The following is a 14,491-nucleotide window of genomic DNA, read 5'->3' as shown; positions in this document are numbered from 1 at the left end:
GGACACATGCTGCACACACGCCATCTATATGCCTGCCCCTGGCCCATATCTGCACACACAGGGGCTGGGTCCTCGGGGACCCTTGGGAGCCACCATGGCAGTCACATGGGCAACCTGGGCGACCCGGGGGCTGGCAGCACGTTAGCGCTCACCACACTGGAGGGAGGCCTTGGAGGCGGTGGCTCCCACAGTGAGTGGCCCACCATGAATAACTCACTTCCTTCTGGAGCTCACCTGCAAGGCATGAAGCTTTCTGAAGCAGGAGGTGGGAGGTTCAACGCCCATGGTGTGTCCCCAGAGCCAAGCTCAGTGAAGGGAAGCAGGGAAGGGAGGGGCGGAGCGGAGCTGCGACTAGAACCTGCAGATGATAGAATGTTCTCCTGGACAGTACCTTCAAGGCTGCAAAGTCCAGAGGCTCCATTTGCATATGAGAAAAGTGACAATTAGGGGAGACTCATTTCTGAAAAGGAGTGAAGCAAAAGAGGCGAGATCAGAAAGGAATGGGGGAAGAGAAACCCGGGGGTGCAGATCCCCCGTGCCCCTCCACATCCCGCCCTGTCTGCAGGTGCAGGGCTCCCTCCAGCCTTCCCCGTGGGCCCCCCAGCTCTTTCCCACCTTCCTCCCCTCAGTCGTCCTGCAGCAGAGCTGGCAGACCCAGCCTTCCTCCCTGGGATACCCACTGCACGGGGCCTGGGGTCCCCCGTGAGCTAGGGGCCCAGGAGGTGCTGGGACCTTCCACAGGGACAGAGAGGGTGTTGGTGCTGGGGCACGTGCCTTCCCCTCACCCTCCTTTTGTTTAATGAACACATCTCCCTTTTTCTCTAATTAGGTGGAACAAACAACTTGAACCAGAATTTTTATTTCCCAGAAAAGCACACGCCTGGACCCAGTAAATATGTCATTAATCATCATTCCGAGGCGGAGGAGCACGCTGGGTGCAGGGAGGAGGGGGAGCAGTCAGAGGGCCTAATTAGAGCTGGGGCCCCTCCCTCCCCTGCCACTGGCACCCACCGCCCAGAGCCCATCCGTTGGAAGGGCTCCTGGCAGAGTCAAGCTTATGTAAATGTCCCTTGTTAGCACAACGGAAAAGTAAAGGAGAAGAGAACAATACCGACCCACTTCTCACCACCTCCCCGCCCCTGCGCGCCCTACCCGAAGTCTTAGTTGCATCCAGGAAATTGTTCTTATTATCACTTGGCTATTTATAGACTCGATGAGGTCTGCTGAAGAGCCCAAGGCAGGGTGGTAAAGCGGTGCCAGCTGCTGCTCCCTCCCCACCTGGGCTTTGGCTTGGGGTTCAACTTCACTCCTCTGCCCAATTTTGCTGGCCCCGGGGCCAGTGGTCCTGCCCCCGGCTTGCTGCATCTGGCCACGTCACTCTCCTCCAGCCCCTCTGCCTAAGGCCGTGGCCGGCACCCTGAGTCCCAGGCCTGCAGCTGCACCACGTGGCTCTCTAGAATGTCACAGTCCGGCTTTGCCTCCAGCAAGATGTGCTGTTCTATATAGAGGCTCTGGCCCTGTTCTCCTGACGCCACGAGGTTTGCCCCAAGTTGAGAAAAACCTCACTGAATTAAGGACCCAGAATGTGGGGTTCCAGGAGCTTACAGGTTTCTCCCTGTGGCCCTAACTGTTCCCATCTGTCCTGCCAAGAGCACGGTACCCACCGTCCAGCACCCCCGGGGCTGTGGCAGAGGCTGTGGCTCAGGGTTCACCCATTCTTAAGTGCAAATCCTAGCTCCACCCAGCAAGTTCCCGGCTCACTTGGAACACAGGTTTCTCTTTGGCTAATCAAAGATAATGCTGCTGTCTTCCGGGGCCCTCATAAGAATTAGAGACATTGCCATTGTCACTTTATGGGAGGTTTTGAGGGAGGAGTGGTCTGTTCATCTACTCCCTGGCTCCAGTCGGGGGAAACAGGACTGCACGCATAGTGAGGTCCCTTCCTAGTACCTCCTAGTAGCAGAAGCCTTTGCATACTGACCAGACCCCAATCCCAACCTGGAAGTGCACCCCCACACACACTCAGCACACCCTCCCCGGGGGGTGCACCTGACTTAGTGCGCCCCAAAGAGATGGGGAAGTAGCTGCAAAGAGGAACAGGAGAGGGAAGGAGGTAGCAGCCACAATGGGGAACTAGCTTCGGAATGACATTGTGGCCCAGTAGAGAAAAGCAATGACCTGGGAAGGTGGGAGACCAGCAGTTAAGATGGGTTTGCTTCCTAGCGCTGCCATTACAAAGCACCACAATTCGGTGCATGACACAACAGAAATCAATTATCTCACAGTTGTAGAAGCCAACAAGTCTGGAATCAAGGTGTCAGCAGGGCTGTGCCCCTCCAAAGGCTCCAGGGGAAAATCCTTCCTTGCCTCTTCCAGCTCCTGGCAGCTCCTGGCATTCCTTGGCTTGTGGCAGCATCCCTCCAATCTCTGCCTCCACCTTCACCTGGCCTTCTCTGTTTCTCTCTGTCTTCTCCTCATCCTCCTCTTCTCTTTCCCTTTCTCTCTATCCTTCTCCTTCTTCTTTTTCTTTTTCTTCTTCTGAGGCAGGGTCTCACTCTGTGGCCCTGGCTGGAGTACAGTGGCACAACCTCAGCTCACTGCAGCCTCAACCTTCCGGGATCAAGTGATCCTCTCACCTTAGCCTCCCAAGTAGCTGGGACTACAGGCACAAGCCACCATGCCTGGCTAATTTTTTTTTTAATTTTCTTCTTTTTTTTTTTTTTGGTAGTGACAGGATCTTCTTATGTTGCCCAGGCTGGTCGCCAAGTCCTAGGCTCAAGCAATCCTCCCACCTCAGCCTCCCAAAGTGCTGGGATTACAGACATGAGCCTCCACACCCAGCAGACTGTCTTCTCTTCTTCCAAGGACACCAGTCATTGGGTTTAAGGCTCACTCGGAATCCAGTATGACCTCATCTCAAGAGCCTTAACTAATTACTAATTGCTTAACTAAACTGCAAAGACCCTATTCCCAAATAAGTTCATATTCTGAGGTTCCTGGTAGACAAGAATTTGGAGAGGACACCATTCAACTTGCTGTAGGAGCCTAGTACTTATTTCAGGACCAACTTGAAGTGTGAGTTTGGTCAAGCTCCATAGCCTCTGTCTAGCCCACCTATTTCCTCCCCTATCCAATGGGAGATAATGATATCTGTCCCACCTATGGTTTCATTGAGACTCTAACGAGATCAGGGAGTGAAACGTCTTGGAAAGTTGAAAGGATTTATATAGGCAAATAATCGAAAGGTTGATGTGCACTGATTCTGCCCATATCCCCACCCACTCTGACTCCCATTCCCCAAACTGTGCCCCCTCTGCAGACTGTCCCCGTTCAGGGGCCACAGTCCCTGCTGGTTGCAAACCATCTCGTTGCTTCCTACAGAGCCTGAGACTGTCACTCAAGCACAAGAGGCAAAAAGATGTGAGTTCATTTCAACATGGGACCTCCCTGAAGCCTGGTTTCCATGAAACCTATCCTGGTTTCTTTTGTGCTTTTAGCATGTGAATCCAGGCTAATTTTCACATGATGGAAAACTGTCTAGTTCCTTTTTCCTTCCACAGCCCAGCACTTAGCCAGGCCAGGGAGCCAGGGGTAACCCCCAAGCTCTGCGTAGACATGGGCAGCCCAGGTCTCCTAAGCTGAACCCCTCCATCCACAGCTCCCCCTTCTGTCTAAGCTGGTGCTCGTTCACCCCCAACCCAGGCTGGCCACCCCAGCCAAGCAACATGGAGCTTTCTCTCCCCTCTCCCCTTCTCCCAAGACCCTGCTTCGGGACGGCAAGCGGGAGAGCATCGTCAGCACCCTCTTCATCTCCCCTGGTGACGTGGAGAATGGCCAGAGCATCGTGTGTCGTGCCACCAACAAAGCCATCCCCGGAGGAAAGGAGACGTCGGTCACCATTGACATCCAGCGTGAGTACCCACCCCCTCCCCCAACCCAGCCCTGCCAGGCCCAGGGTGAAACACCCAGCAACCCTGACCATAGCCTGGCCCATCTGATAGCAGGAAATGGGTCAGGCAGCTCTGTGGATTGGCCAGCTTGTAGATACGGACAAGAAGGACCATCTTGTCTTCCTTACTGTCATGAGATGCAACCTCACAGATGAGGGTCTTTTGCAAAGGACATCTTCAGGCCACATTTCAACACCTGTACAAGGTGGGACTTTCACACCAATAAATACAGTCAGCTGCTGCCTCTGCTGGCCTAGGCGGTGGCCCCTCTGTTGGAGGGGAAGTCTGAGTGGAGATGCTGGTATTTGAAGGGTCCCCAGGCTCCAGAATCAGCAAGCAGCGCTCTGCTCTGGAGAGGGTGCACCAGCCACTCTCAGGGAAGGGTTGATCAAGGGGACAAGAAGAAGGAAATCTACATGTATTATCTCATTTAATCTTTTTTTAATTCTTTTGAGACAGAGTCTCGCTCTGTTGCCCAGGCTGGAGTGTAGTGACGCAATCTCGGCTCACTGCAACCTCTGCTGCCCAGGTTCAAGCGATTCTCCTGCCTCAGCCTGCCTGAGTAGCTGGGATGACAGGCATCCATCACTACACCCAGCTAATCTGTGTATCTTTAGTAGATATGGGGTTTCACCATATTGGCCAAGCTGGTCTCAAACTCCTGACCTCAAGTGATCCGCCCGCCTTGGCCTCCTAAAGTGCTGGGATTACAGATGTGAGCCACTTCGCCTGGCCTTATTTAATCTTTACAACAACTGTTTGGAGAAGGTGCGACTGTGGTCCCTACCGTGGGAAACTGAGGCACCGAAAGGGTGATTAACTTGCCCAAGACCACTTAGGTAGCATAGATTTCCAGAGCCCACCCTGGTAACATCCTCTCCACGCTCCTGCCCAGCCAGCCCTCGGTGGCCCGTGTTAGGATTAATGTTGACAATTATGATGCTTCAGGGCTCCACCAGCATCGCATCCCACAACCACCTAACAGAGACCCCTGAAAGTCTCCTAAAAGTCTCCCTAAGGTGCCTGTCAGCCCCAGAACCAAGAAGAGCTCAGCAAGGTGTTCCAGGGGCCTTCCTCTCAGGACTGGATTAGTTCAGTTTAAAGAGTCAGGACTCAAAAGTGGACTTCTCTCCTCTGAGATCCCCTCCCTCCTGCCAAGCATAACGCTACTACAAGCGGGTGGCTGCTTCTGTCCTGGGCTCTGAATTTCAAGGCTGGAGCTGCAGGCTGGCATTCGTGTCCTCCTTAGCCTTTTACTCATTTTAAAGCAAGTGCATTTAAAAACACTTCCTAACAGCCCTGATTTCTCTAAGCCTTCTGGATTCTGGGCTCCGAGTGTCTCTCCAGGGACCTGGAGTCCACAGATGGGGTCCAGGTCTTAAGGTTCTGAGAGCTCATCTTGGCAGCTGAGAGAAGAAGCTCCCAGCCAGTGTCTAGAATCCTGACAGACACCATTTAGATTCCAGAGGGCAGAAGAAATGGTTGAAAACCTCAGGTAGGCTCAAGACACCCACACACAAAGGCTGAGTTCTTGGGGCAGGGGGGGACTTTATCTTCACTGTCTTGCCACCAGCTATTAACAAACATCTCTGTCCCCCCTACAACCCCCGACATACCCCTGTACCAAGGAGCCTTCTGGCATCCTCATTCACAAGGAGCCAGGGCCGCGGAGCTCTGGCCAAGCCTAGAGCTAGGGTGACTGAAGGAGGCCCTGGGGCACACAATGCAAGGAGGGCTGGCCCTGAAAGTGAGGCCAGGCCTCCTTAATCTCTGACCCTCGGCTCTTCCCCTTCACTGGCCCTGGCCCTGGCCCTGGCCTGGGTCCTGGGTCTGAGCACCGCCTCCTCCTGTGTGGTGAGCAGCCACATGGAGCAGTAAGCCCCACTGGAAAAGGTGAGATGCTGCAAAGCCAGGCAGTCCAGCATCCACGACGGCTCCACCACCCATGGGTGGGCTGGGCCTACGCCTGTCACATCACCCTAGGGGACTCTGGTTCCTTGTCTGATTTGGCCAAAAGACATCCAAGGCCCCTTCTTGCCCGAGGACTGGCCACGGATCAGAGCTCTCTGTCCAGATGCAATCCAAATCAGGAAGGGGGAGAGGGCGGGAGACACAGAGCATCCAAGCTTCCTACTTCCAGGCTGCCATTCGATGCACTGCCACCACCACCACCCTCCCTTCTTCCCCAGCCTGTCCCCAACCTGATCAGAAGGCCTGTACAAAATGTTACAGACTCCTGGACAAAAGCGACAATCTAGCTGGCCCCCTGCGACAGCAGCGTAGGTCCTGGCAGGGAGAGGTGGGAAGAAGCAGTTTCCTGCTCCAGGCATTACCCCAGGAGAACCTCTCCAGGCAACGGGAAACTCGCCCTCCTAACCACAGCCCACCCGGCCTTCTGCACTCATGCCCACAGAAGATCATTCAACAGGGTGCAGGTGACAGTCTGCATCCAGAGGACACTGGGTCTTGCCAGGCCTCTGGGCCCTTTCTGGCTTCCTCTCCAAGGACATCTCAGCCACCTTAGGAGGCATCAGAATGAGGTCAGAGTGACACTTGGGGCCCAGCAGCCCAGTTTCCCAGACCAGCCTCGTCCAAGGCAGTACTGGGTAGTGGTGAAGGCCACAGTATTCTTCCTGCTTTGAACTCTCTGCCACCTACTGAGTGGCACTGAACCGGTTAGTTAACCTCCTTGTGCCCCGATTTCCTTCTCTGTACATGGAAGTAATCATGCTTACCTCCTAAGGTTGCAGTGAGGATTAAATGAAATCCTTCCTGTCAAGCCCCTAGCGCAGTGTCTGACACGTTGTGAGTGCCCCACACCTACCAGCTGCTGTCAGGACGCAGAGCCATAGGTGAGTGCTGCCCCTCATCAGGTGTCCCCACAGCCCTAACAGGCAAGGGATCTTCATCCATTTGTCCCTGCGCTCACCGCCCCTAGCCTGAAGGTGCTTATATGTGCTTGCCAAGCAAAGCACACGTTCTCCACCCACTCCCTCCCTCCTTCCCCCTCCTCCTGCTCCTGCTCCTCCTCCATTTATTCGTTTGTTCATTCAGTCAGCATCCAACTGTTTACTAAGGACACCATGGGCTGCATCAGAGCTGCCTTTGTGAACCTGCTCATTTTCTCAGTCAACCAAGAAGCATCCAAACTCAGCAAAAGCACATTTGTTGTTTGTTTCTCTTGGTCTTCATATGTTACCCAACGGAAGACAAAGCCCTCAGATTGAGTAATGGGAGAGAAAGCTTAACACCCCCAAAGCCTCACCACATCTGGACTCTGTGTCCAGCTGCCAAGTTTCAAATGAATGAGCTACAAAATCACTGAGTCATGAAGATTCTCTCTTTTCCCACCCTCTCCTCCATGTAATACTTCCCCTGAAACACACACACACATGGACACACGCACACACGGGCGGATGGAAACACTAACAGACTCTCAGCTGTAACATCTGTTCAATGTGATCTCAGTTCCACCAGCTACATCAAAGCTGCCCTCCTGCAAGTTATGCTGCCGACATCACAAGCGAGATTAAAATCATGTTTAATAGTTGGATATGACATAAACTATTTATACCTCTGGAGCTTGGCAGACTCCTGAAAATGTATATTCTGTACACCAGCAGAAGTGGAGAAAGAAGCTTGGGCACCTCTGGTCTTGGGGTGGAGGTGCAGATAAGGCCAGTGAGTGTGGAACCCTTGTGAATCGCTTCGGGGCAGGTGGTCACCAAAGACGATGCTAAGAGGAAGGGAAAGTGCAGGAGAGCAGCCTCACGAGTGAGCTGATCATGGCAGGGGCGTGATGAGGCATCGGGCAGCAGGAAGGTCCTACAGCAGTTGTGTGCCCCACCTCCCTGCCTCTCAGACCTCATCACTTTAGAAGAGACCCCCAGGTGAGGGAAGGGCCTCCTGGAACAGCCCCCCAAGTTCTGTGGCGGGTCCTTGAGTCTATGGGACTGGCACTCACCTCCTCAAACCAGACTTGGGGTGGGTACTCATGTCCCAGTGTTGGCCTTTATAATGCGAGGGCACGGGCCAGCAATGCGTTTGGATCCAGGTGGCGATTCCCAAGCTCCTCTGCCCCACCGCCGCTTCTCCAATCCACGGCAAGATGCAGGCTCCTCCCTGGGTGTCCATGTTCTCTAGGTAGGGTCCCACGGACGCCCGGATCAGCCAGCCAGCCCTGCATGGAAAGAGGGCTGGAACTCCTGATTCAGCCTTGCCCTGGAAGCTAGGGTGCAGCTTCGAGGAGAGGCCATGGGGTTCTGGGGGTGGGAGGAGAGTTCTCGTGGCTATTCCTTGTCACCCCATCTTTGTGACCACTTGAATTATGCCTTACAACTGGGATTGAGATCACAAGTGAGGGCACTTCCCTTGTAATTCCCCACAAAAGGCAGGCAGGCCGACCGCACCAGGAGCAGAGGTTTCCTGGATTTGTGGTCCCCCATCCGGAACTAGGGAAAATGTGGGAGAACAGGCTCCCCAGCACAGCCACCTGCTACTCAGAAAACAAGAGTTCTCTCCCCAGTGCCTGCAGACACCAGCACAGCCCCTGGGGCCATCTCCCAGGCCAGCTCCTGTGCCTGGCACTAGGCAGGGAGGCAGGGTCCTCTTGGGCACCAGCAGGAAGAGGGCAGCTGAGCAGTTATGTGATCCCAACTCCAGGGTAAGGCCGGCTCGGTCTGCAGCTGAGAGGCAGAGTGTATGACTCTCTGAGGGTCTCAGGACCCCACCATAGTCCCAACCAGAGCCCAGACCAACTGGGCCAGCTGGGGCCTTGCTCCCTTTGTGGTGCCCCCATGGGGACCGAGAGAGACCAGCATTTTTCCTCATTGCCTCTGAGAAACTGGCTTCTTTACTTCTTTTTTTGGAAATGGGCTGGACCCCTAGAAGTCCTCGTGACTTTCCAGCAATTTGCTCTGCTTGTTGGTGGGGACTGACCCAGAAGATGCAACCCAGGGCCCAGCCTGTCCATGGGGACGAGGTCCTGGGCTGCCCACTCAACTCAGCCAGACTTCTGGGCCATGACAGGGAAAAAGGATGGGAACTGGCTCGTTATCCCCCATCCCTCGGCATGTGGATGCCCCGGGGGTGCCAAGGCCTGGGGGCCACCAGGATCCCAGCAGCGGGGGTGACACCAGCCTCTGGAGAGGATCCAGAGCCAGCTGCCTCTGAGCTGGGCAGGGCCAGGCTGATGGAAGCCCTTCCCACCTCTCTGTCTCTCTGCTGCAGCCCCCTCAAGCTGTTTCCATCTTTCCATCCTGCAGCGTCTGCTCCTCCTTCCTATCTCTTTTCCTCGTTGTTTGACTTGGTCTTTCTCTCTAACACCCTGTCATTGTCGGGCCCTATGTGCCGGGTCTCCATGGCCTTTTCTGCTTTTGGTCTGAAATCCTTGTCTGATTCACAGTCTCTGCAAACAGGTCAGTCTCTCCATCTCTCCATCACTCTGCCCTCTGCTTCTCTAGATTTCTCTTTTTCTCACCCTTTTTCTGCACTTCTCAATTTCTATGTGTGTGTCTTTCTGTCTCTCTGCCCATGTCTCTCCCTGTCCCTGTCACTTCCTCATCTTTGTCTCTCTCTCTCTCACTCTACACACACACATATACACACATACACATACACACACGCATACATACATACACACAAGCATACACACATATACGCACGCATACACACTCATACACATACACACACGCATAGACACACATACATACACACGCATACACACATACACATGCATACACATATATACACACAGAGAGACATACGTACACACACGCATACATGCATATACACATACACACATGCATACACACAGAGACATACATACACACACATACACACATACACATATGCATACACATACACATACACACATGCATACACACATACACACACATGCATATACACACGCATACACACACATACACACACACACACAATCTCTCTTCCTCTGTGGTCTCCATGTGTCTCCTCTGTGTACGTCTTGCTGTCAGCCTCCGGTCCCTTCTGTGTGTTTCTGTGTGTCTCTGTGTCTCTGGTTCTTGTCTCCTTGCCTCTTTCTCTCCGTGACTTTCTGTCTCCTCCCCTTCCCACCATTTAGCACTTCAGAGCCTGGCTTCTTATCATGTCAAATGAGGAAGCGAGCCCCGGCCTGGGAGGCTGAGGCCGTGCGCCACCAGCCAGGACTGAGTGGAGATGATTAGGCTGATGAAAGGGTGTAAATGCTGCTTTCAAGTTAACAAATGCCCCAGAACCTTTACGGAAAAGAGATAATAAACAGACATTTCAAAGACAGTCTGCACTGAAGTGAGACTGAGTGTCCACGCGCCCCTCTCTGCCCTGCACCCCTCTTCCCACCTCTCCTTCCTGGAGTATTTTGTTCAGCCCAAAAGTTGGAGGATGGGAAACCCCTGGGCCCAAGCCTGAGGCTTCCTGGCTCGGGGTTCGTGTCCACGCCAGGCCCCAAGTCCACGGGGAGGCCCTGTTCCCACCTCCAGGACTGTCTGAAGCAGGCACCTCCCATGGAGCCCCCAGCTTCCTGGAGACCACCAGGGCGGGGGCTGCTCTGAGGGTCCCTGGGTGGTGGAGTCTCTGGCTGTATCCTCCATGTCGCCCAGGATCTCCCTGCCCCCATTCTTTCTCCGGTCTATAAGTGACTCTCCTCTCCCTGCAGACCCCCCACTGGTCAACCTCTCGGTGGAGCCACAGCCAGTGCTAGAGGACAACGTCGTCACTTTCCACTGCTCTGCAAAGGCCAACCCAGCTGTCACCCAGTACAGGTGAGAGTCACTGCTGAGGGGGCCCGGCCTGGCCACTGGCCCCCACCCCCGTGCCTCTCACATGGGATGTCACTTAGGGTCCTCAGCATGGCCGCAGTGTGTGCCTAGTCCACATCACGTGTCCAGTAGCCTTCTTCCCTTCCTCTTGCACCCGCCTGCCTGCTAGCCGTGTGGACCCTTCCTCTCCTCTGTGCGTGCACGCGCCCTCTTCCACTGGAGGAAGCAGGACTCACGCCTTCTGCTTGAATAGCCTGATTATTCCACACTCCAAACATGGGGAAAAGGCTCAGGAAAAAAAAAAAAAAAAAACGAAAACAAAAAAAAAAAAAAAAACAGAACAACCAGGAGAAGCAGCAAGATCAGAACCTCCATTCTAGTCTTGTGCCCATCAAACTGGTTCACCTGGGTAGATCAGGATGTCTGGGCCCCGGCCCAGTCCAGTGAGCATCCGGGATCACATATACTCATGGCCCCTGTGTGTCTCTAGCTCACAACACGGATAAAAGCACCACTGTTTGGTTTGTTTGTTTGTTTTGAGACAGAGTCTCGCTCTGTCACCCAGGCTGGAGTGCAGTGGCGTGATCTCAGCTCACTGGCAAGCTCTGCCTCCTGGGTTCACGCCATTCTCCCGCCTCAGCCTCCCAAGTAGCTGGGACTACAGGCGCCCGCCACCACGCCCAGCTAATTTTTTTTTTTTTTGTATTTTTAGTAGAGACAGGGTTTCACTGTGTTAGCCAGGATGGTCTCGATCTCCTGACCTCGTGATCCACGAGGGATCCACTTTGGGATCCCAGCCTCCCAAAGTGCTGGGATTACAGGCATGAGCCACCGCGCCCGGCCAAAGCATCACTGTTTTTGTTTTACTTGTTTCTGCCTTGTGACAGAGCTTCTTGAAGGCAGGAACTGCAATTTAGTCACTGATGGCTCTCAGCATGCAGCACAGCACATGGCATAAACCACATGCTCCTTAGATGTGTCTGACTGATCCAATAAACACACGCTTCCTCTGGGCGCTTTTCTGCCTGGGCACTGTCACTGCACAAGACTCTAGGAGACTAAGTGACCTTGGAGGCACTCAAGGGCAGACTCACCTCCTTTTGGGTGCCACGTGGAACTTGCCATGGCCCTGACTCAGCCTGGTCTCTTTCCACCAGACCAGGCTTGGTGGTGGAGCCCAGGTGTCACCTCTGCCATTGATCTCGGCCATTAAGCTGCAGCATCTGCAAAGGCCAAGGATGTTAATGGTCCCAGCCTAGGAAATAAGCCAGCCTGGGGGAATGGAGAACAGGGAAGACAAGAGCCAGTGTGGCCCCCACGGGCAGAATGGAAGGAAATGGACCACAGGGACAGCCAGGGATTCAGGTTGGACATGAGGAGGTGCTCCCTGCAGAGTGCATAATTAAGCAGCACTGCAGTCAGAAACCCAGGCAGAGCCCAGAGTTCCTATCCCCAAGGATATTTTTAAATAGGATGAAACCCATTTGTCCTGTCCAATTTAACCATTTGCTTGACTAGAGTCAGAAGAAAGAACAGATGACCTCCAGGGTCCCTTCTAAGCCGAGGAGTCCAGGCTCCCCAGAATCATGTGGGTCCAGCCAGGTCCAGGGGGCAAGTCTGGTTTGGCTGTGGTCTGGCATCTATTCAGAAGCCACTGAAGATACAGGAGAGGCACCCATTGAGACTCCCTGGCCCTAGGCTTCCACGCTGCACCTGCCAGGCCTGGGTTTCTCCATACAAGTTCAGCTTCTCTCCTCTGTCTGCTCCCAGGTCTCTGCTCCTGGTCCCTAAACACCAGGTACAACATGCCCAGAAAATACCTGTCATGCTAGCTTCCCAGGGCAGCCCTTCACACCCACAGACCACCTGGCAAGCACCCCTATTCACCCTCACAGCCACCCTTAGAATGCCTGTTGGGCACCCCAGAGACCAGGACACAACTTTCGACTTTCGTTTCTCCTCACTGCCAGGCTCTGGTCACCTGGGGTCCTAGTGATGGGTAGGCTGGGCGGACAGCAGGGCTGCACGCCCTGGGACCTGACCCCTCCACCCCCAGGCCTGCCTCCCCCACCCACACCTGCCTACTGACCCAGACAGCAAACACCCAGGAAACCAAGTGTTGGGCCTGATTCCCAGGGTCACCAACCTCAAAAAAGCAGAACAGCAATAATAGGAAAGAGAAGAAGGTGGGAGGAGAGGAGAGGTCACTGCAAAGCACGTATGAGAAAATGTTAACAACTGGTGAATCCGGGCGATGGGAGGGTGGCAGTTAATGGGACTATTCTTGCAACTTTTCTGTAATTCCGAAGTTTGTTTTTTGCAAGCTGAAAAGTTAATGAACAAGCAGAGAACACGCGGGCTTCCCTAGGCTACAGGTGGCCTGTGGGTCCTCCCTTTCATACTCCCCTGGAGCTCACAGTATCACAGCTGGCCCCTCCTATACCAAGCAGGAGCTGGGAGGGGCAGGGAGGGCAGGGTGCCCTGCAGAGACTCACTAGTTCTTCCTGGTCACCTTCCCTCGTGGCCTTCTGATTAGTGAAGGGCCCTGAAAACACCTCACTGAGGGGTCATCTCCCTCCAGGACTCCAGAGGCTTTCAGGGAGCCCCTCCGGCCCCCAGGTTAATGCCAGAGAGCCAGAGTGGCCTGGGAAGGGAGGAGGCGGAGGGGCCACAGAGAGGGGAGGTGGTGGGCACCTGCACCCACCCACACTCGCTCAGCCCCTTCACTCCAGCAAGGTCTCACCAAGCAGCCAGGTGTTCAGAGGCAATGTTGGGATCCAAGAAGAAAAGCCGTAAGCAAATCTCATCACATAAGTACATTGATTTTCCCTAACTGACAAGATTACAGGAAACTTTGTTTCTTTACTTTCATTCATCTTGATAGCTTCCTCCCTGCTCTCACTAAGAGGCTGTCATCTCTGAAACTAGAGATAACGCCATCCTCCATCCCAGTGCCTGGAAAGAAGGCCTGGGTGGCATGGGGATGTCACTGCACATGCTCCTAGGGACCAGGAGCCCAAAGTGCTTTGGGGCCCTTTCCTCTGAGAGTCTCTCAGTGTTCCCCAGCAGATAGCGGGATGTGGCCCCCCCACACGAGATGAAACCTTGGTCTATTTGAGGACAACCTGGCGGCTGTGACACGCCAGCCCCCCTGATTCTGTGATATAAATAATTAATCCTCTTACATTTGTTCAGACCAAATTAGACATTGATTGGGAGAGGCTTAAGCTGACTCCACTTTCAGAGGGGCTGGGGGAGGTGGGGAAGCAACAGTGAGTTGGGGGAGGTGGGTGGGGAGAGGGGAGGAGACAAAGAGGAAGGACAGGGAAGAAGAAACTGCACCAAAATCAGGAGAGGCACGAAGAGGGTGGGGCGAGACTCACTCTTTAGCTCTTGGCCTGGATCCTTGGCCAGCTGCGTGGATGCAGTGGTTTGAGTGTCTGTGCTTTTGGCAGAGACCTCTCAGAGGGTTTTTCAGTGCAGGAGGGGAAGAAAGACCGGCTGGGCGGGATGTGAGCTGGGGGCTCTGTCGGGTCCAGAGGCACCTCCCCAAAAGACCTGGCTTGGGCTCCTGCGGACCCAGCCCCGACAGCGGCTCCGGTCCTCTTCCTTCTCTGGCTCCCTCACCATGAGAGGAGAGGACAGGGAGGGCAGGGAACCTTGGCTCCCGGAGCCAGCAGCAGTTCTGCTGATTACTTGGGGCCAAGCAGGTGGGGCTTCCACCCTCCGTGATGCTCCTGGTGAGGGGCCCTGGAAGGAGAGGAG

At 54.4% G+C, this 14,491-nt stretch overlaps 1 protein-coding gene across 6 annotated transcripts in view; it reads left to right on the top strand.

The window, feature by feature from the left end:
- Positions 1 to 14,491, top strand: part of KIRREL3 (kirre like nephrin family adhesion molecule 3) — a 585,001-nt gene that overhangs the window by 540,662 nt on the left and 29,848 nt on the right. For all 6 annotated transcript variants that reach the window (XM_031015910.3, XM_031015908.3, XM_031015909.3 and 3 more), the window contains 2 exons: positions 3,761 to 3,911; positions 10,624 to 10,729. In XM_031015910.3, the coding sequence (XP_030871770.1) occupies positions 3,761 to 3,911; positions 10,624 to 10,729 (257 nt within the window). The remainder of the gene's footprint in view (positions 1 to 3,760; positions 3,912 to 10,623; positions 10,730 to 14,491) is intronic.

This window comes from Gorilla gorilla, chromosome 9 (genome assembly GCF_029281585.2).
Source record: "Gorilla gorilla gorilla isolate KB3781 chromosome 9, NHGRI_mGorGor1-v2.1_pri, whole genome shotgun sequence".
Classification (NCBI taxonomy): Eukaryota; Metazoa; Chordata; class Mammalia; order Primates; family Hominidae; genus Gorilla; species Gorilla gorilla.
The sequence above is the reverse complement of the archived record's forward strand: the minus strand, read 5'-3'. Positions and strand labels throughout refer to the sequence as shown.